Below are 23,264 nucleotides of genomic sequence, written 5' to 3'. Positions count from 1 at the left end.
GGACATGTTGTCAGGAGGGATGAGTCCCTGGAGAAGGACATCATGCTTGGCAGAGTACAGGGTCAGCAGAAAAGAAGAAGACCCTCAAGAAGGTGGATTGACACAGTGGCTGCAACAATGAGCTCAAGCATGACAACAACTGTAAGGATAGCGCAGGACCGGGCAGTGTTTTGTTCTGTTGTGCATAGGGTCGCCATGAGTCGGAACCAACCCGACAGCACCTAAAAACAACACCAACAATCTGGACAGAAGTAGATTGCCAGCCTTTTCTTTCCAGGAGCTCCTGGGTGGGTTGGAGCTGCCAACCTTTAGGTTAGTGGCTGATGGCAAACTGCTTGGCCTCCCAGGCTCCTTCACTCCAGTAGCCCCGGGCCTTCCTTGGCGTTCCTGGCTTGCAGATGGACCTTCACATGCTGGGGCTGTTTCCCTGCCTGTTCCCCCCTTTTATAAGATGGCACCTGGCGGGATTAGGACCCACCTGCTCCTTCATGTCTTAACTGACCACATCTCCAGAGAAAGACCCTATTTCTCCAAACGAGGTCACATTCTGAGGTTAGGTCTTCAACTTATCTTTGGGAGACACGATTCAACCCATAACACCCAGGCACAACCCCAGAGGCTACAGCCCCACCGAGTTGGCCTGGGGTGACCTGCCCTCCTTCTGTCCCCAGAGCTTCTTGTGCTTTGCACTCGTGTTCTGTGCCCTGGTGCAGGTGGCCTTCTGGAGATTCTGCAAGCCCACCCAGGTGAGCACCCCACCTGCCCCTACCCTGCACAGGGGGTCCCCAAGCTGCAGGGCAGGCAGGGGTCTGGGAACTTGTCGGCCCACCCATTACTAGGGGAGAGACGGGGTGAACTTGTGGGGGCATGCGCTAGCTGGGCATGGAATGGGGTGGGGGACAGAAACCAAGGGGGGGGGTGCCAGGTGCTCTCGTGGGCTGGAGGCTGCAACTCCTTGGGGAAGGAGGAGGCAGCAGGCATGGTCTTGGACCAGCGCTGCTCAGCCCCTCTGCTGGTAATCCAGCTCTGCTTTTGAGCTCCTCAGCCCACCTCCCATCCTGGGGACCAGCTTGCTGGAAGAGAATGGTGGGGGAAGGGATTAAGGCCTTGGCTGGGCCTGAGGGATTGAGTAGGCTCATCCTCCTGTGTGTGTGTGTCAGAGAAGGAGTGTTTAGGATGTCCAGGAAATGTGCTGAGGGGGGCTACCACACCCCTGACCAAGGCCCGGCAAGGGGAGGGGTCCTGCAGGGCGAGGGGACAGGGTGTCCTAGCCTCATTCACAGGACAAGAACTGTCCCTGGCCCTGGCAGCCTGGAGGCCGACCTCCCGGGCCGGAGGGCTGACCCCCATGACTCCACAGGGCATCCAGGGGCATTGGACATGTTGGTATGGGCGCCTTCCCAGGGATTTCCATGTTGCTGGTGATGGGTGATCTAAGGGTGGGGCTGAGTCTCTGCAGGAGGTGGGCCATTTGTTCATTCATACATTTCTTCAGCTTGGGTTTCCTGAGAGCTTGCTGTCTTGTGGCTTGTGCCTGGCACTGAGGAAGCCCCAGTGACCACAAGAGAGGCCAGGCTCTGTCTGCAGGGGCAGACGCTGGCTGGGGAGGCCATGCTCAGAGCGGGAGTGTTCTGACGGGATGTCTTACCGTCTCAGAGCGAGAAGGGCCATGGTGGCAGAGGCCACTGTGCGGTCAGGTGGCAGGTGGACTACAGCCCCAGACACGAGGGAGGAACACCGCTGGGAGGTGGCCTAACCCCAGCAGGTTCATATGACCCAGGCCCAGAGCCTGAGCTGGAGCCTTCTTTTCTTTTTCAGCGAGGGGGTAGTGGGGTCACATACACCTTAGTCCTCAAAGTGACATCTTTGTTTTTTAACACTTAAAAGAGGTCTTTAACCGAAGAATTACCCAATGAAATACATCTTTTGATTTCTTGGCTGCTGCTTCCACGGGTGTTGATTGTGGATCCAAGTAAAATGAAATCATTGATAACTTCAATCTTTTCTCCGTTTATCATGATGTTGCTTACTGGTCCAGTCGTGAGGAGTTTTGTTTTCTTTATGCTGAGGAGCAATCCATAATGAAGGCTGTGGTCTTTCATCTTCATTAGTAAGGGCTTCAAGTCCTTTTCACTTTCAGCAAGAAAGTTTGTGTCATCTGCATAACGCAGGTTGTTAATGAGTCTTCCTCCAATATGATGCCCCGCTCTTCTTCATATAGGCTAGCTGCTTGGATTATTTGCTCAGCATACAGATTGAATAGGTATGGTGAAAGGATACAACCCTGACGCACACCTTCCCTGACTTTAAACCAATCAGGATCCCCTGTTATGTCTGAACAACTGCCTCTTGATCTATGTAAAGGTTCCTCATGAGCACAATTAAGCGTTCTGGAATTCCCATTCTTCGCAGCGTTATCCATAGTTTGTTATGATTCACACAGTCGAATGCCTTTGCATAGTCAGTAAAACACAGGTAAACAGCCTTCTGGTATTCGCTGCTTTCAGCCAGGATCCATCTGACATCAGCAATGATATCCCTGGTTCCACGTTCTCGTCTGAAACCGGCCTGAATTTCTGGCAGTTCCCTGTCGATATACTGCTGCAGCCGTTTTTGAACGATCTTCAGCAGAATTTTGCTTGCGTGTGATATCAATGATATTGTTCTATAATTTCCACATTCGGTTGGATCACCTTTCTTGGGAATAGGCATAAATATGGATCTCTTCCAATCAGTTGGCCAGGAAGCTGTCTTCCATATTTCTTGGCATAGACGAATGAGCACCTCCAGCGCTGCATCTGTTTGTTGAAACATCTCAATTGATATTCCATCAATTCCTGGAGCCTTGTTTTTTGCCAGTGCCTTCAGAGCAGCTTGGACTTCTTCCTTCAGTACCATCGGTTCCTGATCATATGCCACCTCTTGAAATGGCTGAATATCAACTAATTCTTTTTGGTATAATGACTCTGTGTATTCCTTCCATCTTCTTTTGATGCTTCCTGCGTCGTTTAATATTTTCCCCATAGAATCCTTCACTATTGCAACTCGAGGCTTGAATTTTTTCTTCAGTTCTTTCAGCTCAAGAAATGCCGAGCATGTTCTTCCCTTTTGGTTTTCCATCTCCAGCTCTTTGTACGTGACATTATAATACTTTACTTTGTCTTCTCGAGAGGCCCTTTGAAATCTTCTGTTCAGTTCTTTTACTTCACCATTTCTTCTTTTTGCTTTAGCTGCTCGACACTCAAGAGCAAGTTTCAGAGTCTCCTCTGACATCCACCTTGGTCTTTATTTTCTTTCCTGTCTTTTCAATGACCTCTTGCTTTCTTCATGTATGTTGTCTTGATGTCGTTCTACAACTCGTCTGATCTTCGGCCACTAGTGTTCAATGCATCAAATCTATCCTTCAAATGGTCTCTAAATTCAGGTGGGATATACTCAAGGTCATATTTTGGCTCTCGTGGACTTGCTCTGATTTTCTTCAGTTTCAGCTTGAACTTGCATATGAGCAATTGGTGGTCTGTTCCACAGTCGGCCCCTGGCCTTGCTCTGACTGATGATATTGAGCTTTTCCATGGTCTCTTTCCACTGATGTAGTCAATTTGATTCCTGTGTGTTCCGTCTGGCGAGGTCCATGTGTATAGTCGCTGTTTATGTTGGTGAAAGAAGGTATTTGGGATGAAGAAGTCATTGGTCCTGCAAAATTCTATCATTCGATCTCCAGCATTGTTTCTATCACCAAGGCCATATTTTCCAACTACCGATCCTTCTTCATTGTTTCCAACTTTTGCATTTCAATCACCAGTAATTACCAATGCACCTTGATTTCATGTTCGATCAATTTCAGACTGCAGCAGCTGATAAAAATCTTCTATTTCTTCATCTTTGGCCCTAGTGGTTGGTGCGTAAATTTGAATAATAGTCGTATTAACTGGTCTTCCTTGTAGGCGTATGGATATTATCCTATTACTGATAGCGTTGTACTTCAGGATACATCTTGAAACTTTCTTTTTGGCGATGAATGCAACACCATTCCTCTTCGAGTTGTCATTCCCAGCATAGTAGACTATATGATTGTCCGATTCAAAATGGCCAATACCAGTCCGTTTCAGCTCACTAATGCCTAGGATATTAATGTTTATGCGTTCCATTTCATTTTTGACAATTTCCAATTTTCCTAGATTCACACTTCGTACATTCCAGGTTCTGATTATTCATGGATGTTTGCAGCTGTTTCTTCTCATTTTGAGTCATGCCACATCAGCAAATGAATGTCCCAAAAGCTTTACTCCATCCATGTCATTAAGGTCGACTCTACTTTAAGGAGGCAGCTCTTCCTCAGTCATCTTTTGAGTGCCTTCCAACCTGGGGGCTCATCTTCCAGCACTATATCAGACAATGTTGCGCTGCTATTCATAAGGTTTTCACTGGCTAATACTTTTCAGAAGTAGACTGCCGGGTCCTTCTTCCTAGTCTGTGTTAGTCTGGAAGCTCAGCTGAAACCTGTCCTCCATGGGTGACCCTGCTGGTATCTGAATACCAGTGGCATAGCTTCCAGCATCACAGCAACACGCAAGCCCCCACAGTACGACAAACTGACAGACACGTCGGGGGATATTAATGATACTGTTTGATAATTTCCACATTCCATTGGATCACCTTTCTTTGGAATGGGCACGAATATGGATCTCTTCCTCTCAGTTGACCAGGTAGCTGTTTCCAAATGTCTTGGCATAGATGCATGAGCACTTCCAGCACTGCACCCATTTGTTGAAGCATCTCAGTTGGTATTCCGTCAATTCCTGAAGCCTTGCTTTTTGCCAACGCCTTCAGTGCATCTTGGCCTTCTTCCTTCAGTATCTTAGGTTTTTTTTTTTTTTAATTGTGCTTTAAGTGAAATTTTGTAAATCAAGTCAGTCTCTCACACAAAAATTTATATACACCCTGCTATATTCGACTCCACGGCACAGGGTTTTTTTTTTTTATATACTCCTAGTTGTTCTCCCCCTAATGAGGCAGCACGCTCCGTCTCTCCACCCTATATTCCTGTGTCCATTCAGCCAGCCTCTGTCCCCCTCTGCCCTCTCATCTCCCTTCCAGACAGGAGCTGCCCACCTAGTCTCATGTGTTTACTTGAGCCAAGAAGCTCACTCCTCACCAGTATCATTTTCTATCTTACGGTCCAGTTCCTGTCTGAAGAGTTGGCTTTGGGAATGGCTCCAGTCTTCAGCCAACAGAAGGTCTGGGAACCATGACCTCTGGGGTCCTTCCAGTCTCAGTTGGACCATTAAGTCTGGTTTTTTTATGAGAATTTGAGGTCTGCATCCCACTGCTCTCCTGCTGCCTCGGGGGTTCTCTGTTGTGTTCCCTGTCAGGGCAGTCATCGGTTATAGCCAGGCACCATCTAGTTCTTCTGGTCTCAGGCTGATGTAGTCTCTGATTTATGTGGCCCTTTCTGTCTCTTGGGCTCATAATTGTCTTGTGTCTTTGGTGTTCTTCATTCTCCTTTGCGCCAGGGGGGTTGAGACCAATTGATGCATCATAGATGGCCGCTAGCTAGCATTTTAAGACCCCAGACGCCACTCACGAAAGTGGAATGCAGAATGCTTTCTTAATAGATTTTATTATGCCAATTGACCTACACGTCCCCTAAAACCATGGTCCCCAAATCCCCACCCCTGCTACCCTGGCCTTCGAAGCGTTCGGTTTATTCAGGAAACTTCTTTGCTTTTGGTTCATTCCAGTTGTGCTGACCTCTCCTGTATTGTGTGTTGTCTTTCCCTTCATCTAAAATAATTCTTATCTACTATCTAATTGGAAACCCTGGTGGCGTAGTGGTTAAGTGCTACAGCTGCTAAGCAAGAGGTCCGTCAGGCGCTCCTTGGAAACTCTGTGGGGCAGTTCTATTTGTCCTATAGGGTTGTTATGAGTCAGAATCGACTTGATGGCAGTGGGTTTGGTTTTTTTTTTTTTTGCGATCTAATTAGTGAATACTCCTCTCCCTCCCCCCCCACTCTCTTAATCATCAAAGAATATTTTCTTCTCTGTTTAAACTATTTCTCGAGTTCTTATAATAGTGGTTTCATACAATATTTGTCCTTTTGCAACTGACTAATTTCACTCAGCATAATGTCTTCCAGATTCCTCCCCGTTATGAAATGTTTCGCAGGTTCATCATTGTTCTTTATCAATGTGTTGGGTGAATATACCGTAATTTATTTATTTATCCTTTCATCCGTTGATGGGCACCTTGTTTGCTTCCATCTTTTTGCTATTGTAAACAGTGCTGCAGTGAACATGTGTGTGCATATATCTGTTCGTGTAAAGGCTCTTATTTCTCTAGGATATATTCCAAGGAGTGGGATTGCTGGATCATATGGTAATTCTATTTCTAGCTTTTTAAGGAAGCACCGAATCGATTTCCAAAGTGGTTGTACCATTTTACATTCCCACCAGCAGTGTATAAGTGTTCCAGTCTCTCCACAAGCTCTTCAAGATTTATTACTTTGTATTTTTTTGGATTAATGGCAGCCTTGTTGGAGTGAGATGGAATCTCATTGTAGGTTTGATTCACGTTTCTCTAATGGCTAATGATCGTGAGCATTTCCTCGTGTATACGTTAGCTACCTGAATGTCTTCTTTAGTGAAGCACTTGTTCATATCCTTTGCCCATTTTTTAATTGAGTTATTTGCCTTTTTGTTGTTGAGTTTTTGCAGTATCATGTAGATTTTAGAGATCAGACGCTGATCGGAAATGTCATAGCTAAAAACCTGTTCCCCGGTCTGTAAGTAATCTGTACCATAGGTTCTTGATCATATGCTACCTCTTGAAATGGCTGAATGTTGACCAATTTTTTTTGGTACAGTGAACCTCTGTAGTCCTTCCATCTTCTTTTGATGCTTCTTGAATCATTTAATATTTTCCCCACAGAACCCTTCAATATTGCAACTTGAGGCTTGAAGTATTTCTTCAGTTCTTTCAGCTTGAGAAATCCCGAATGTGTTCTTCCCTTTTTGTTTTCTAACTCCAGGTCTTTGCACATTTCATTACAATACTTTGTCTTCTCAAGCCACCCTTTGACTTCATAATTTATTTCTTTCGCTTAAGCTACTTGACGTTCAAGAGCAAGTTTCAGAGTCTCTCCTGGCATCCATTTTGGTCTTTTCTTTCTTTTTAATGACGTTTTGCTTTCTTCGTGTATGATTTTTTTTTTTTTTTTAATCATGCTTTTGGTAAAAGTTTACAGCTCAAGTTAATTTTTCATTCAAAAATTTTTATGAGCTGGAGCCTTCTTGGGAAACGCGGCTGAGCGGTTTAGGTGCCCAGGCTGGGAGTCAAGGCTGGCCTCTCCTGCAGGGGAGAGGAAATTGTGACCAGAGTGTTGAAAGAGGCCATGGGTCCTGGTGGTGTCACGTGTACCTGATCCTCAGCCCAGGCTGCTCTGTGCTCAGGGGGAGTGCTGGCCCAGATGTCCAGGGATTAGAGGCTGGAAAGAGGTGGGACCCAGAAGGGGGAAGGGCTGGCCAGTGCCAATGCCGTCCCCCTGCCCCCTGCACCCCCCAGGGGATGAGGCTCCTCTCCCAGCTGAGCTGAGAGCCCAGGGGTGGTGGGAGACAAGGCGAGGATGCAGCCTGCCGTCCCTGGGGAGCCTCCTCCCCAAGGGGGGCACATCTGCTCTGAATCCTCTTCCCCCACTGCAGACTCACTGCAGGCCGTGGTGGGCAGCTAAGCACCTCCCATCCTCTGCCCCTCACCGAAAGGCCTGCAGCTTGGAGAGGGGGTAAAGGGCGGGTCTCCCCCGGCCTCTGCAGAACTCAGGCCCCCACCTGAAAACCTTTCAGGATACAGCCCAGGCCCAGACAAGACCCCCTAAGACAACCTGGGAAGCCAAGGGGCCACCAGTGGGCTGCAGAGAGGTAGACAGGAGACCCCCATCTCTACAAGTCACTGTCCAGAGGAAGGGGTGGTCCTGGACTAGCCCCTGTGACTCTGAGCCTTCCCTTACCCTCTCTGGGCCTCCATTTCCCCATGAGCACTGTAAGGACAGACAGCCCAGGGAACAAGGCCTATTCAACTTGAGCGCACTTGGTGTCTGGACAAAACCTTAGCATTCAACAGGTGGGTGAATGGCAGGTGGCAGTTTGTGCCTCTGCTTCGGAGTCCCAGCAGGGCCCTGGGGTTTAACATGTCAGGTTGCCAGGGCCCCACCAAACTCAGAGGTAGTCACTCCTGATGAAGGAGCTCGTAGAAAGCGGCTGGGCAGGAGGCTGGTTCTGCGGGTGTGTAGAGGAGCTGGGGGATTGGGGAGGGCTGCTGGGGGACTGGGGAGGACTGCTGGGGGGATTGGGGAGGATGTTTTGGGGGATTTGGGCATTTGCCCCTTGTACCTGGTTTTCCTCCTGTGACCCCGGAGTAGCCGTGACAACAGAGCTCAGGGACCCCAAGTAGCTGTCAGCTGGGTCTCCCAGCTTGTCCTCTCTACCCTCAATGTGCAGGAGGGAGGTGGGCTCAATGGGGGCGGGGGCACGAGGGCATGCAACAGAGCTGGCTGGAGAGAGGGGCCCCGGGTCAATGAGGAGTGCTGCCCTTTCCTGCCCCAGGCACGCCCAAACTGCCCACCTCCCTGACGTCATCTGGGGTCCCCCCACAGCAGGATAGGGGAGAGGACATTTCCTCGGGCCTTGGAGGGAATGAAGTCCCTGCCCGAAGCTACAGGTCTCGAGGGGCTGGTCTAGTAGCTGGCCCCTGGAGAGTCAAGCTGGTGACCAGCCTCTCGCTGATCGTTAACCAGGACAGGTCTTCTGTCCCATTCAAGTCTGGTCATTGAGTGGGTGGCCCCAGCCAAGACAGCTTCCAGGGGCCTCACTCAGCCTGTCCGGCTCCCCTGAGGCCCCCACCCTGGCCCAGCCCACCCTCCCTGCTCAGACACTCTCCATGTGTTTACACAGGACAGAAGCAGCTGGGCCGGCTCTGAGGGACAGGGTGGGGGGAGCTCTGGCTCCCACATGGGCCTCCTCTGGCCCTGACCAGCCCCCCTCTTACCCCAGCACAGTCATCTTGCTCTTGTCCACACTCCTAGTGGTCTTGGGGTTCATGCCTGACCCCAGGTGGGAGGCAGGTTCTTCTCTGTGGTCGGGTGGGCACCATCTGTCCCCAAACCCAGGTTTGACTCTTCAGAATGGATGTAGCCATGGCTGCGGGAGGGAGGGGTGGCCCGTGTGTGTGCCGGGTGTGTGAGTGCAGAGTGCTAAGATTGGAGTCGGGGCTAGCCTCCTTGCAGGGGGCCCTTGGGCTACTTGTCTTCCTTCCCTGGGCCTTGGTTTCCTCTGACCAAGGGGCTACCTGAAGGTGAAAGTGGCCAGCAAGGCCAAGAGCATCCTGGCCTGGCCTGCTGCTCTCCAAGTTGGCGGCCCATGAGAGGGGGCTGACAGGAGCTTGGAGGAGATGATGTTTGGTGCCAGGTGGTGGACAAGGGTGGAAGGAGGCATCTGTGTGTGCCCCCAGGGCCGTGGGTGGGCGTCCACCCTCACAGCAGGCTGCGGGCCAGCTGGGGCAAACAGGGTCTCAGCCTCAGCTTTCTTGTTCCACGAGCATTCCTCAGCAGCCCAGCCTGGGAAAGGCCAAAAGTGGTTTGCTCTGGTTGGAGCAGGGGGTCCGGACCCTGGAGCGCAACCAGGCCTGTTCAACCTACTTTCCCTTTGTGCCATCCACAGAGGGGTCCCCTAAGACTTCCTGAAACACTGTGTGAGGATGCTTATCTAGGGCAACCATGGCAAATGGGAGACCCCAAGCTGGGGAAAGAAAGGGTCCCCAAGCCCAGGACACCTCCTCACTGCCCCCTCCACCCACCCACAAGCCCAAAGTTTTCCAGCTGCTCTGCCTCGGGCCGTTGGGACCTGGCTGGGACGCAGGGACCAAGCTGTGAGTTCTGAGTACTTGGCTATTAATTAATATCCCACCGCAGCCTAGAGCCACTTTGCCACAATGCTTCCCTGGTCCCCAGACACGTCTGCATCAGGGAAAATGGATAGCCCAGCTCCCTGAACAGTTCATGCTGGACGAAGTATGCAGGGTGAGGAGCTTGGTGGAGAAGTGCCCGTTCTCCCAGCTTCCTGCAGGCGGGCCCCGCCCCCGATTTCCTGGCCATGTGGGCCCTGTCCAGAGCTGGCTCTGGGAGCCGGGGGCAGTGGCGGGGGGCGCATCTGAAGACCATCTGCATCTCCCCATGGCTCACCCGGCCCCCGAGCCAGCAAGGCCAGTGTAGCAGACTGCCCACGTGACGGCCCAGGGGGTCACCAAGCCCAGGCAGACGGCCGGGGTGATGAGGTCTTGGGGACAAGACCTGGTGGGACTCCCCGGCCCCTGCCCTGGGTCTGTGCAGTGACTGAGAGGCAGCCCATCTGGTGAGAAGCTCTCAGCCCAGGAAGCCCTTGGTCACCCTGCTGTTCCCATCCTGCTCCCAAAGGGCACCCTGGGCTTCTGGAAGATGAGACTTAAAGAACACCCGGGGACAGGTGTCAGGGCCCCAGGGACCCTGAGACCTCCTGGTCCACCCCCGGTTCTCACAGTGAGTCACAGCCAGGCCTCCCTCAGGACCTCGTGGGGACAGGCAGGGGGCCCCATTAGGAGTCCAGGCCTGGGGTGGGGCGGCCCAGCCTGGCCCCCACACTGCCTGCTGGGGGATCTTGGATTTGCTGAGCTCTGCTTCCTCATTGGGGGTGGGGCCTGTCGCCTCAAGTCCTGGGGGGTGGGGAGACGCCCAGCAGAGTGGGTGAGAGGAAGTACTCAGTCACCAGCATCCATCGTTATTCCTCCAATATTGTGGGTAATGAGACCCCTTGCCCAGAGCCGTGGAGCTGTGGCTTCTCCCTGGGCTTTGTTGGTGGAGGATGGGATGGAGAGACAGTCGTCCGGAGCTGAGAAGGAGGGTTGGGGGATGGACCAGGATGAGGGGTCCTCACTGGCCCATCTGCCATGGTTATATGTGCCCTCACTGTCACCCCCACCAAGACCTCCTTCCACGGGGATGGCATCTCAGCCTTCACGCCTTGGCCCAGCAGGACCCTACTCCATGTCGTTGCTAGCCCTGGCCCTTCTGCAGCCTTGGCCAGCTGGACCTCTGCTCCACAGCCCAGGGTGCTGCCCTTCTCAGTGGGCGGGGAGGAAAAGGCCACCCAAGTTGGGACTAGTGGCCAGAGCCATGTCTAGCCTTTGCTAACCAGCACCAGAATTAACTAATGCCAGGAGTGACACTGGAGTGGACTGTCCATCTGGTCCCTGTGGAGGGGCACCAGAGCTTTGCAAGGCCTGCCCACCAGTCTCCCAGGCTCCTGCTGGTGGGGCCCCAGCTGCAGTGGGAACCTGGGGGCAGCCCCCTGTCTTTCTGGAGAGCAGATGTGAGTCCGTGGGGCGGGCCTGGATCCTCTGCTCACCCGCTAGCTATTTGGGGCAGCCCCTGAGTCCTCACCGTCAGCCTGACATGGGAGGGGGACGAGCGGAGGAAGGGGTCGGGGATCTGAGGTGGGAAAGGGGGCATCAGTGAGTTGGGCGAGTGAGGGAGGTGCTAGCTTCAGGACGGTGAAGCTCAAATAGGGCCTCACCTTGTGTCAGATCAGCGACCCCTGGAGCAGTCAGAGGGGCCTGCCTGGAGAGGGGGAGATTCCAGCTTTTTTTTAAAGGGATAACTTGGCAGGGAGAGGGCCTTTCAGCTAGGGTGGGGAGGCCAGCGGAGAGGAGGAGGAGGAGAGCAGCGAGACATTGGCCCAGCCAGGCCTGCTGTCCTCCATGCCAGCCCGAGGCACCCACAGTGTCCCTGGCCAGGAGTCCAGCTGCCCAGGCTTTTGGGAACACAGCTGGGGGTCCCTGGGGAAAGACTGAGGAGGGTCACTGGGATCCCTTGGCAAGAGGCCTCTCCTGGGCTGCTCCGCTGGCCTGCTGTCCACTTCTCTGCCCCACCGTCCACTTCCAGATCTGTTGGAACAGGGTGGACACCCCTCTGGGCTGGCCCCCTCTGGGCCCTGCAGCCAGAGCTGGGGGTGGGCAGCAGGGTTGGGGGCTCTGCTTCATCCGCAAGACCCTCCCAGAGCAGGAGGGCTGCAGGGAAGTCTACATGGGGGGCGGGGAGGCCTGTGGAGGACAGGTGGCTCAGCTGGCCTCCCAGGGACCAGCCCCTCCCGTTCTCTGAGCAGGTAGAGGACGCTGTGCTGGACACCTATGACCTGGTGTATGAGCAGGCCGTTCAGAGCCCGTCCAGCGTCTGGGGGCAGAAGCTGGCAGCCATCCAGGACACGGTGAGCGTGGTGGGGGAGGGGTGCGCTGGTCAGCCTCCCAGCGTGCACGCAATGCCATGACCTGGAAGAGGGACACGGGACAGCCGTCCACACTCCACAGGCCCAGGGCCATATGCTAAGCAGGGTCCCAGGACACAGGCCCCTCTGTGGATGGGACCAAGTGCCCACATCTTTCTCCCTCTGCCCTGGGCAGGGCTGGCTACAGAATTTGTGGGGCCCAGTGCAAAATGAAAATGGGGGGCCACTAGTTCAAAACCAATGAAGAACTTCAAGATGGTGACGGCAGAGATAAAATGAGCACCGGGCCTCCTGTTCACGGGACCCCGTGTGACTGTGCTGGTCACATGCCCAAGACACCAGCTCTAGCCCTGGAAGATAGCCGACCAGGTGGTCAGTTGTTGGTCAGCACGGTGTTATTGAGGGCCTACAGTGCAAGCAGACCTTTGGGTGGTGCAATGGGTTGGCAGCTCAAACCCACCAGAGGCATCTCGGAAGAAAGGTCACCAACCTTGAGAACCCTGCAGAGCACAGTTCTACTCCGCACACGTGGAGTTGCTATGAGTCAGAATTGACTCAACGGCAACTGTTTTTTGTTTTTCCTGTGTGAGCGGCACCATCGTGACAGGGCAGGCTGATTCCCCCTCTTTCTACAGGGAAGGCCCTGCAGGCGGGGGCTGGGAGGGGAAACCACCATTCTTCTTAGCAGACCTCGGCCTGCCCAGGACTGGGAGGCCCAGCAGAGGCAGCTGAGCCTTCCCTGAGCCCAGCCCTGGTCTCTGGCAGGGACCCGGCTCTTCTGGACCCCACCTGGGTCCTTATTTCTCCCCCTGCCTCAGTTTCCCCACCTGTCTGACAGGAATCCTAAAGCTGTGCTGCCCACTTCCTGGGGTTTTATAGCCACATCCTGCCCATCTGGTCTTGCAGTTCCAGTGCTGTGGCAAGCAGTCTCCTTTCAGCCTGCTGGGGGATGCCGAAGCGGGGCTGTGTCCCGGGGAGCTGGCCAAGAGAGAGGTGAGGAGGAGACGGCACGCTGGCCAGGCCCAGAGGCCAACATGGGAGGGGGGCAGCTGGGTACATGGGGCTCCACCCCAGCCCCCAGGGACATGCCTCCCCTCTCAGCCTCCCAGGAAGGTTTCGGTGTGGCCCAGAGGGAGAAGTTATTTTGTGTGAAGCCTGTGGGGGCTGGGCTGCGTCAGGAAGATGAGCCTGATGACAGGACCTCTTCTGCCTTCACCCACTCACACACACAACCCCAGCTCAGGCTCCTGAGGCCAGGCATGGAGACCCTGCCACGGTTAAGCCACTGACCCCACCCTCAGAAGCCTCTAGAAGCACGGGGAGCAGAAGGGAGACAGACAGAGCGTGACTGTGCCCATATCCTGTACAGCAGGGGCAGTCAGTGCTGCCTGGGGGAGGGGGCAGGTGTCTGAGGGCTGTGGTCTTGGAGTCCTGCTGTGAAGGGCCTGGAAAGACATTCCAAGCAGGGAGCAAGGAGGCCAGAGGGTGGTCCAAGGCAGGGAAACACCTTCTTCCTGAGACTGCTGGGCTGGGCCCTCCCCTCCCTGTCTCTGCCCCTGCCTCCCATCCACTGCCTGGCCAGCCATGGGCCACCTCCCATCCCCCTGCTGTCCTGGAAACAAACCGCCTGGCCTCACAGCAAGAGGCCCCTGGCGTCCCTCCAAGAACAGACAGGAGGGTCGGACACAGCTTGCTGGGCCGGGGCCGGAGCCAGCACAGCGCCTAGCTCTTCAGCCAGCACAGGCCAGGCCGCTGGCGGGGAGGGCCAGGGCTGGGAGGGGCTGAGAACCAGGGAGCCTGCTCTGTGCCCTGCAGGGGATTCCTCCAGTCACAGGGGGTGAGTGCCCGCTTTATGCACCCCCGGGATGGAAGGGGGGTGTTGGGGTACAGGAAGGTGGCGTGGTTGCTGGGCCGCCCTAGAGTGAGTGGAGTGGGGTAGGGTGTAGACTTGAGCTGGAGGTATGTCCAGCCCCAGCATCCCTCCGTCCATCTGTCCCTGGCCTGCCTCCAAAGAGGAAGTGTGGTATTCGCCCAAGAGGAGGGAGAGGGGGCTGATTAGGGTTTGTTTTCCCACGGGACCCCCAGGCCAGCCCAGCCAGGTGCTGCCCAAGGCCTCAGAAGCAGCCAGCACACGTTCCACTTTGGACAAACCTGAGTGCCTGGTGCGCCAGGAGCCAGGAGCCCACACCTCCAGGGAAGCCCAAGGGCTTGAGCCTGCTGGACAGACAAACGGACAAATGGAGGGGTACAGAGGCACCAGGCCAGCCTCCTCTCCTCCCCACCGCGCCCTCAGAGCTGGGCCACATGGCTGGAGCCCTTCCCATCCTCCTCCCAGAGGTCCATGTCCTCCCCAAAACCAAAGACCACCCTGTGGGTGGGTCAGACATAAGCTGTGTGGATGCTGGGTCCTCGGCGGCACTGGAAGCCATCAGGGATCCAGGACGCTGGCATGGCCCCAGGACCCCGGCTGGCTGGCCCGTCTACCAGTGGTCTCCATGGCTGGCACTTCCTTGCCAGGGCTACTGTGTGCTGACCCTGGGCGGGCACTGGGACCCAGAGTGAGCTAGACCCGCCCTGCCCAGGAGCCAGACGTGTGGCCCACCACGGACAGACACCGGGGTGACTGGTGAGCTGGGAGATGTGCCTGGGGCCAGTGGTGTCCCTAGGGAAGTCGGAAGGGGTGGACCTCACCAGATGACACTGTCAGATGAAGTGACACCAAAATGACCGTCTATAAAAATTTTTGTGCAATGTTTCAGCAGAAATTTATTTTTTATAAAAATATCCCTGTAGTTAGTTATAATAACAAAAACATTTTTCTTAAGCCCAACTTACATGTTTCAATATACCTACAAAACTAAAACTCTGTGCCAATTTACTTTTTGAATCTTCTTATGAGCTCCGGAAACCCTGGTGGCATAGTGGCAGTTCGAGTCCACCGGGCTTTCCTTGGAAACTCCACCGGGTAGTTCTACTCTGCCTGTAGGGTCGCTGTGAGTCGGAACCTACTCCATGGGATCGCTCATTCACAATGATGCCTTGAATCACGTGGTTTCGTCTGCACACACACTACAAGTACCGGCTGTGGTTTGCATCGATGCCAGTGTTTTTACAGTTGCTGAATTTGTCAAATTTTCTGGTGTTTTAGCTACAATATTGTGGTAATTAGTATTCGTGAACCTCTATCAATATAACCTTTTTGAGAACGAGCTAGTGATTAAAGGAAAAGAAGGAGTGATATAGGGGAATTACGATTTACAAATAACATTAGTACAAAAAACATGACTAAGGATTCTGTGTGGTCTGGTACGGGAGGAGGTCCATGGGGGGTGACACCAACCCTGGTGACCCCACTGTCCGAGGCACCTGTTTGCGATGCTCTTTTCCCTGAACTCCGGGTGGTTTTCTCGGGACTGTCCCACCCTCTGTCTTCCCATCACCCAGCACTCAGCCTGGCTGGGCGCACCCTGGGCAGGGAGGGGCTGGTCAGGCTGCCATGTGCACCCCTCTTCCCAGGACTGCCTGCAGGGCGTCAGGACCTTCTTGAGGACACACCTGAGCATTGTCACCGCCCTGGCTGGCCTCGTCCTTGCCTTCACGGTACCCTCCCCCTCCCCTGCCTCCATCTCCCTCCACCTGTCCATCCCCACATCCCAGAAGGACAGAGGGAGGAGAGGGCCACTGGCCCCGGGGAGGCGGCCTGGTGGGGGGCTCCTTCTGAGCCACGTAGAGTTCAGAAATCTCCCAGGGGGACAGAGAGCCCCTCCCCCGGGCCTGGTGCAGGTGCTCACGTCCCCTCTGGGCCTCTCCACGGCCTTACCCCCCACCAGGTATATGCGATGTTGCTCAGCTCCTTCCTCTGGGCGGCCATCCGCTCTGGCTGCAGCTTGGACCACCGAGGCACATACACCCTGACACCACGGTAGGTCCCAGCCCGCCCCACCCCTCTGAGGTCCCTGGAGGAGGCAGGGTGGCTCTCAAGCCATCACCTGCTGGAGACTGTCTGCCTCTTCCCACCCAGAGATGCCCCTTCTTTATGTCTGCCGCCCCGAGTGGGCCCCAGGGCCTGGAGGAAGCATGTTGCGGGTGGGCGGTCACACTGAGGGAGAAGTGGTCAGGACACCCAGGCAGTACAAGACCCGCACGTCCTCCGACCTGCGGCCTACCCGCAAACCTACCTCCCACCCGCTGCCGTCCGGCTGACCTCAACTCCTGCAGGTGCCACAGGGCAGAGTAGAACTGCCCCACAGGGGTTCCAAGGCTGTAACTGAGGAGCCCTAGCGGGACAGTGGTTAATGCAGCCAACTGCTTAACCAAAGGCTGGTGCTTTGAAACCACCAGCGGCTCCTCGGGAGAAAGATGTGGCAGCCTGTTTCCGTAAAGAGTTACGGCCTTGGAAACCCTATGGGTTCGCTGAGTTGGAATCGACTTAACGGCAGTAATTTTTTTTTTTTTTTAATCTTTATGGAAGAAGACTGCCACCCCTTTTCTCCCACTCAGCAGGTGCTGCGTTCAAACTGCCGACCTTTTGGTTAGCAGCCGAGTGCCTAACCACCAGGGCCCCTGAACCCATCTCTGCTTGGCCCCAATCCCTGATGTCTCTACCAACTAGGAGAGACAGGCGTTTCGGGGTCCAGATGGCAGCTCAGGCCAGGATCTCTGATCCTGGGGGACAACAGGGGTTTTCACACACAGGGAGCCTGGGAGGACCCCAGCCAGCAGCCAAGGGCCCCTGCTACCCCCAAGGTCCTGGGGACAGCCCTTCCACGTCCTCCATCCACCCTGTCACTCTGCCTCTGGCGGTATGGAGCCCTTCTCTCTGTGGGCATCCTGCCGGGTGCCAGCCATGTGTTCCCCTCTGCTTCTCAGAGCCCGTGGCAGGTGGCCCCGGGAGCCCAGCATCTCCAGATACTCCCAGGCGGCCCCACGCTCCAGCACCCCTGAAATGCAGGCTTTTGATGATCACCTGGGCTGCAGAGGACGTGCAGATGGCCTCAGGTGGTGCCAACACAACTGAGTGTCTGCCTCAAGGCCTGTCTTGCCACCTGTCTGCCTACGGACTGAAAGGTGCTCCGGGCCATCAGCCCTTAAGTGACCCTTAAGGCGAAGCTTTTGAGCCGCTTTCCTCCACAACTGTGGTGGGGTGGGGAAGGGAAAAGCCCCGACCACGTGAACAGCCTCCCTTTCAGACAAATGGAGAAATAGGGGGTCATTTCACAGACTCCACGGGAACCGGCTGGGACGATGAGGAAGAACACAAGCCAGTCTTTAGGTAACAGCACAAGTCAAACTGCTGGAAAATAGCTGAGAAGCTGTCTCCAAGACCACTTCTCCAGGACACCCCCTTTGCTCATTTTCTTTGCTGGGTGGCAAATGAACCCACAGACTGAGAAGCTGGAAACAACACCCATTTGGTAGTCCATCACAGCTAACAGAAGTCAGGTGTGACTGGGTTTTCCGCAGGGGGTCTCAAAAGTCCTAAATCAAAGGGTTGGCCACACTGGGCTTTCTCTGGAGGCTCTCTCTTTGGACGAATCCCCATCCGGGCGCATTAGGTCACTGGCTGGTGGAACTCAGCTCCTTGTTGTCTCCAGTAGCTAGCATACACACTTGTTTTCTCACAGTTTGGGAAGATAGACGTCCACATTCAGCAAGTGGCTCTAGGGGGTGGTCCTTTTCTGTCTCTTTCAGCTTCTGTAGCCTGCAACATTCCTTGGAGGTCCTGGCTTGTAGGTGCTTCGGCCTCCTGTCTTCTGATGTCTTCCTCCTGTGTCTGCTAGCTTGTCTCTGCTGCTCCTTATAGCAAAACCTGCAAAAGACGGAACCTGTATAAGACGGAAACTTGTCAGAGAAGGAAAACGGAAATATTTTCCACTAAAACCAGCAGTAGAAAAGTGGTAAGAGTGTACCCTGTCAAAGGCAGAAAGTGTGCAGGACCCAGAAAAACAAGGCAGTCCTTCGAGTTCCAGCTCTCACAGTTTTCACTGTGTCACTCAGCAGTGACTGGGTTTAGGACCCACCCTACACTGAGATGGCGTCAGTAACACAACAAAGAAAACCCTATTCCCAAATGGGATCACATCCGCAGGTATGGGGGTTAGGATTCTGACACTTATATCGTGGGGACATAATTCAATCTTTAACACCTGTGGTTGTAGGAACAACGTCCTGCTTCCCCGCCGGCTGTCAGCTGGGGCCGTTCTTTGCTCCAGAAGACGGCTCACATTCCTTCTCACAGGTCCTCCTCCACCGTCAAACCTGCATCGTGTCCGGTACACCTCACAATTCCAATCCCTCCACTCTTCACTCTGCCACTGGCAGAGAAAGCTCTCTGCTTTTAAGGACTCACATGATTATATCACCCCCACCCCGATAATCTCCCCACCTTAAGGTTAACTGTGCCAGGTGGCATAACATAACCATGGGAGGGATACCTTGTCACATTCACAGGTCCAGGGATTAAGGTGGGATATTTTGAGGCATCCGTTTTAGAAAACCTGCCCACCACAGACATTCAAACCACCACTGAGATGAACTAGCTCTAACTGTCCCTGGGTGTTTGTACCTGTTACGGATTGAACTGTGTCCCCCCAAAATTTGTGTCAACTTGGCTAGGCCATGATTCCCAGTATTGTGTGGTTGTCCTCCGTTCTGTAATCTGATGCGATCATCCTCTGTGTTGTAAATCCTACCTCTGTTAAGTTAATGGGAGCCCTGGTGGTGCAGTGGTTAAGAGCTCAAGCTGCTAATCACAAGGCTGGCAGTTCAAACTCACCAGCAGCTCCTTGTAAACCCTATGGGGCAGCTCTTCTTTATCCTATAGTGTCACAGTGAGTCAGAATTAACTCGAGGGCAACAGCATGATGTTAATGAGGTCGGATTACAGGCAGTTATGTCAACGAGGCAGGACTCAATCTACAGCATTAGGTTGTATGTTGAGTCAATCTCTTGAGATATTAAAGAAAGAAGCGAGCAGAGAGGAGAGGAACCTCATACCATCAAGAAAGCAATGCTGGGAGCAGAGTATATCGTTTGGACCCGGAGTCCCTGTGCTGAGAACCTCCTAGACCAGGGGAAGATTGGCGACAAGGACCTTCCCCTAGAGCTAACAGGGAGAGAAAGCCTTCCCCTGGAGCTGACACCCTGAATTTGGACCTCTAGCCTCCTAGACTGTGGGAGAATAAATTCCTGTTTGCTAAAGTTGTCCACTTGTGATATTTCTGTTACAGCAGTGCTAGGTGACTAAGATAGTATCATTTCTTCAAAATCCAGACTTCTGGGTGGAACACCAGATTGACCCAGCCTAGGCCAGCACCCCCATGTAACTGACAGCAGGACAGGAATGTCAGAGCCCTTTTAACTTCCATAGGTGGCAGGCTGGTCTCCGTGGAGTGAGATGCCACATTATGGCTCAGAATGGCCACTGCTGCTGGCAGACCGGGCATCCCACCGTCGTAGTGTCTGGGTGGGCCTCCACAAGGGGAAGACTTCGTGGGCGGGCCCATGTGCAGCCTCCATGCCTACCTCCACGTCTGCTTTGCTAAGGGTTCCACTGGGCAAGTTCTGGTGACGGGGAGGAGGGTGCTTGCCTGCCACAGGGTTGTTGTCGATTAGGTACCCCTGAGTCTGCTCTGACTCAGAGCAACCCCGTGCACAGCAGAACGAAACACAGCCTGGTCCCGCGCCATTCTCACAATCGTCGCTATGCTTGAGCCCATCATTGTAGCTACTGTATGAATCCACCTTGTTGAGGGTCTTCCTCTTTCTTGCTGACCTTCTTCTTTACCAAGCATGATGTCCTTCTCCAGGGGCTGGTCCCTCCTGACAACACGTCCAAAGTATGTGAGACAGAGTCTCGCCATCCTCACTTCTAAAGGGCGTTCAGGTTGTACTTCTTCCAAGACAGATGTGTTCGTTCTTCTGGAAGTCCATGGTCCGTTCAGTGTTCTTTGACACACGGTCACAAGGACCTTGTGAGAGTCTAGTTATTACCACTTCACTTGAGGACAGAGTACTCCTGGGCCGACCCAGCTTCACGGTCCCGGGGCCCAGATGACACCCAGTCCATGACAAGCAGTTTTGGTCACACCTGGTGCACACAGGCAGGGAGAAGCCAAACACTGTGTCCCAAAGGGAGAAGAATCCCCTGCCAAAGAGGGCGCAGCTACGTGCCACGACTCACAGCACTGTGATTCTCCCATCAGCCAAGATGCCACTGGAACCCTCAAGTCCCTAGGCACAGCAGCCGAGTGGCACGACCTGCTACCGGGAAGTCTGGGCCACCTGGGGCAACTTCTCTTGCTCTGCGTCCTGCTCAAAGTGGGTAACCTGCTTGGCCTCTTACATACAGCTACACACTCGAATGTGGTCTGTTTCCTCCCAAAGGTGTCGCACCTCTTTTTTACTAGTTGCCACTCACAGTGACCCCATGTGCGTCAGAGCAGAACTCCGCTCCGCGGACTTTTCTCTGGCTTATTTTCTGGAGGTAGATTGCCAGGCCTTTCTTCCAAGGCACCTCTGGGTGGACGTGAACCTCCAACCTTTCAGTTAGCAGCCGAGCATGCTCACTGTTTGCACCACCCAGGGATTCCGCCTCTCTCTGAGTAGTAGATAATCCAGGGTGCAGCAACTTGTGCTTTGCCCCGGAGGTGGCACGCTCAGTCCATCGTACCCCAGAGAGAAACTTAACGGAGAAAACACGACCCCACAGAGCTTCCTTCCCATGCTTTGCCATGCATGGTATTTAACAAAGCCACAACTCCGTCCTTTCTCTGGTCCCACCAGCACAAAGTCCTGTGGGCGGGGAAATGGTTAAGGTCTCTGTGGCTAAAGGATGGCTGAGTGCCAGAGCGTTCCTGTCATCTGGAAGTGAGACAATACTACTGGCCCTCCTGGGTGAAGGCAAACAGCCTCTGTGGTTCTCTGCAGATCGGGATAGATTTAAGAGGAAAAGAAAAAACAACTTATTCACTGGTCAAAGCCTGTACGGACTGCTCCCATGAGTATCTGAAACTACGGCTGCAGTTGGTGTCACCCCCTGACTTCAAGTCCCCTGTTAAGGGGTGCTAATTTTCAGAAGCAGATCACCAGGCCTCTCTTCCTAGTCTTAGTCTAGAAGCTCTGCTGAAGCCTGTGCACCGCGGCTGGCCCTGCTGGTATTTGAAATACTGGTGGCATAGCTTCCCGCCTCACAGCAACACAAAGCGGCCACAGGATGACAAAGTGATAGGCACAACAATGGACTCCAACCAAAACGGTGCAGCACGGGGCACTGTTTCGTTGTCGTAGGTTAGGTCCCCCAAAGCGGGAGATAGCTTGAAGGCAACTAACAACAAGAGCCAAGGGGCACAACTTGCAGGTTGAAAAACTCTGCCTCAGGATATCCACCCAGAAGAGGGCTTGCTGAGTCACTGGACATGTGCACAGGCCTCTGACTGGGTATTGCAGGGGTGTCTCCAGGAGAGGGTCTGTCTTATCACCTAGTGCTGCTATAACAGAAATACCACAGGTGGATGGCTTCAACAAACACAAGTTTAATCTCTCCCAGTCTATAGGCTAGAATCCCGAATACAGGGTGCCAGCTCCAGGGGAAGGCTTTCTATCTGTCAGCTCTGGGGGAAGGTCCTTGTCATCAATCTTCTCCAGGGTACCCCCCTCAGGGATCCTGGGTCTAAACGATGAACTCTGCTCCTGGCCCTTCTTTCTGGGTGGTAGGAGGTCCCTCTCTCTCTGCTGCTTCTGTTTTATCTCTTGTAAGATAAAAAGTGATGCAGGCCACACCCCAGGGAAGTTCCCCTTACATTGGATCAGGGCTGGGACCTGAGTAAGGGTGCTGAATCCCACCCTAATCCTCATTAAACATGACCTAATCCTGCCTCATTAACATAATGGACAGCTGACTCCCAAATGGGACCATAACCACAGGCACAGAGGCTAGGGTTTACAGTGCATTACAGAATGGAGGATAATTACATCAGATCACAAAATGGAGGATAATTACATCAGATCACAAAATGGAGGACAATTACATCCGATCACAAAATGGAGGATAATTACATCAGATCACAAAATGGAGGACAACCACACAATGCTGGGAATCATGGCCTAGCCATGTTGACACATATTTTTGGGGGGACACAATTCAATCCACAACAGGGTCCCAGTGTTCAGTCCCACCAGCAGTGCACAGGTATCTGGTTGCTCCATAAACACCCACATATTTTTAAAGTTTGTCAATCTGGCAGGTGAAAAATGGTGTCAAAGTATGCTTTGAATTTGCATTTTCTTTTTATTCACTGGAATTTCCTGTGTTTACTGACCAGTTCTGTTTCCTTTTCTGTCTTGTTTTTTTTTACCCATTGTTATATTGAATCTTATGCTTTTTTCTTACTGATTTATGAGGGAGTTCTATGTATCTGTAGACAGGAATCACGTGTTGCTTAGATTTACGGCAAATAATGTCTCCTAATTTGTGGTTTGACTTCCACTTTCTTTACAGTGACTTTTGGTAAACAAATGTTCTTAATTTTTTTTTTTTTAACTTCTAATGAAAATGTTAACACAAAAAAGTAGAAAAATAATGCAATAAAAATGCATATACCTACCACCTCGATTCAAATTGTAATTAAATTGTTAGCATTTTGCCTGGCTTGTGTTTGCTCTCTCTCCCCTCTCTCTCTTTCTGTGTTTCTCCTATCCATTGATATAAAAATGTTTAAAGTAAATTATAGACTTCATGACACTTCAACCACATACAGAGTAACAGTTCAGCATTCATCTCCAAAAGGAAAGGATATTCTATAAAACCACAATACCATTACCAGTCTAGCTAAATGAACAATGACCCCCTAAGAGCATAAAAAACAATTTCCCCCACATTCCCAATATGGCTTTTGCTAGTTTGCTCAAACCAAGATTCAGTCAAGCACCATGCTCTGGGTATGACTCTCCGGTCTTTA

At 53.0% G+C, this 23,264-nt stretch overlaps 1 protein-coding gene across 4 annotated transcripts in view; it reads left to right on the top strand.

Annotated features, from left to right (window-relative positions):
- Positions 1–22,801, top strand: part of TSPAN32 (tetraspanin 32) — a 29,422-nt gene extending 6,621 nt beyond the window's left edge. Inside the window, exons 4-9 of one of the 4 annotated variants that reach the window (XM_049892848.1) lie at positions 672–746; positions 12,187–12,288; positions 13,213–13,299; positions 15,823–15,906; positions 16,137–16,228; positions 17,176–22,801. In XM_049892848.1, coding sequence (XP_049748805.1) covers positions 672–746; positions 12,187–12,288; positions 13,213–13,299; positions 15,823–15,906; positions 16,137–16,228; positions 17,176–17,323 — 588 coding nt within the window. In that variant the 3' untranslated portion in view covers positions 17,324–22,801. Of the gene's footprint in view, positions 1–671; positions 747–12,186; positions 12,289–13,212; positions 14,144–14,391; positions 15,909–16,136; positions 16,229–17,175 lie in introns of those variants that run through there. The other 3 variants (XR_007518303.1, XM_049892846.1, XM_049892847.1) reach the window with 3 other exon arrangements.
- Positions 22,802–23,264: the final 463 nt, after the last annotated feature.

The sequence above is a fragment of the Elephas maximus genome, chromosome 7 (assembly GCF_024166365.1).
Source record: "Elephas maximus indicus isolate mEleMax1 chromosome 7, mEleMax1 primary haplotype, whole genome shotgun sequence".
In the NCBI taxonomy this organism is placed as follows: domain Eukaryota; kingdom Metazoa; phylum Chordata; class Mammalia; order Proboscidea; family Elephantidae; genus Elephas; species Elephas maximus.
Note: the sequence above shows the minus strand (reverse complement) of the source record. Positions and strands in the feature narration are given on the sequence as shown.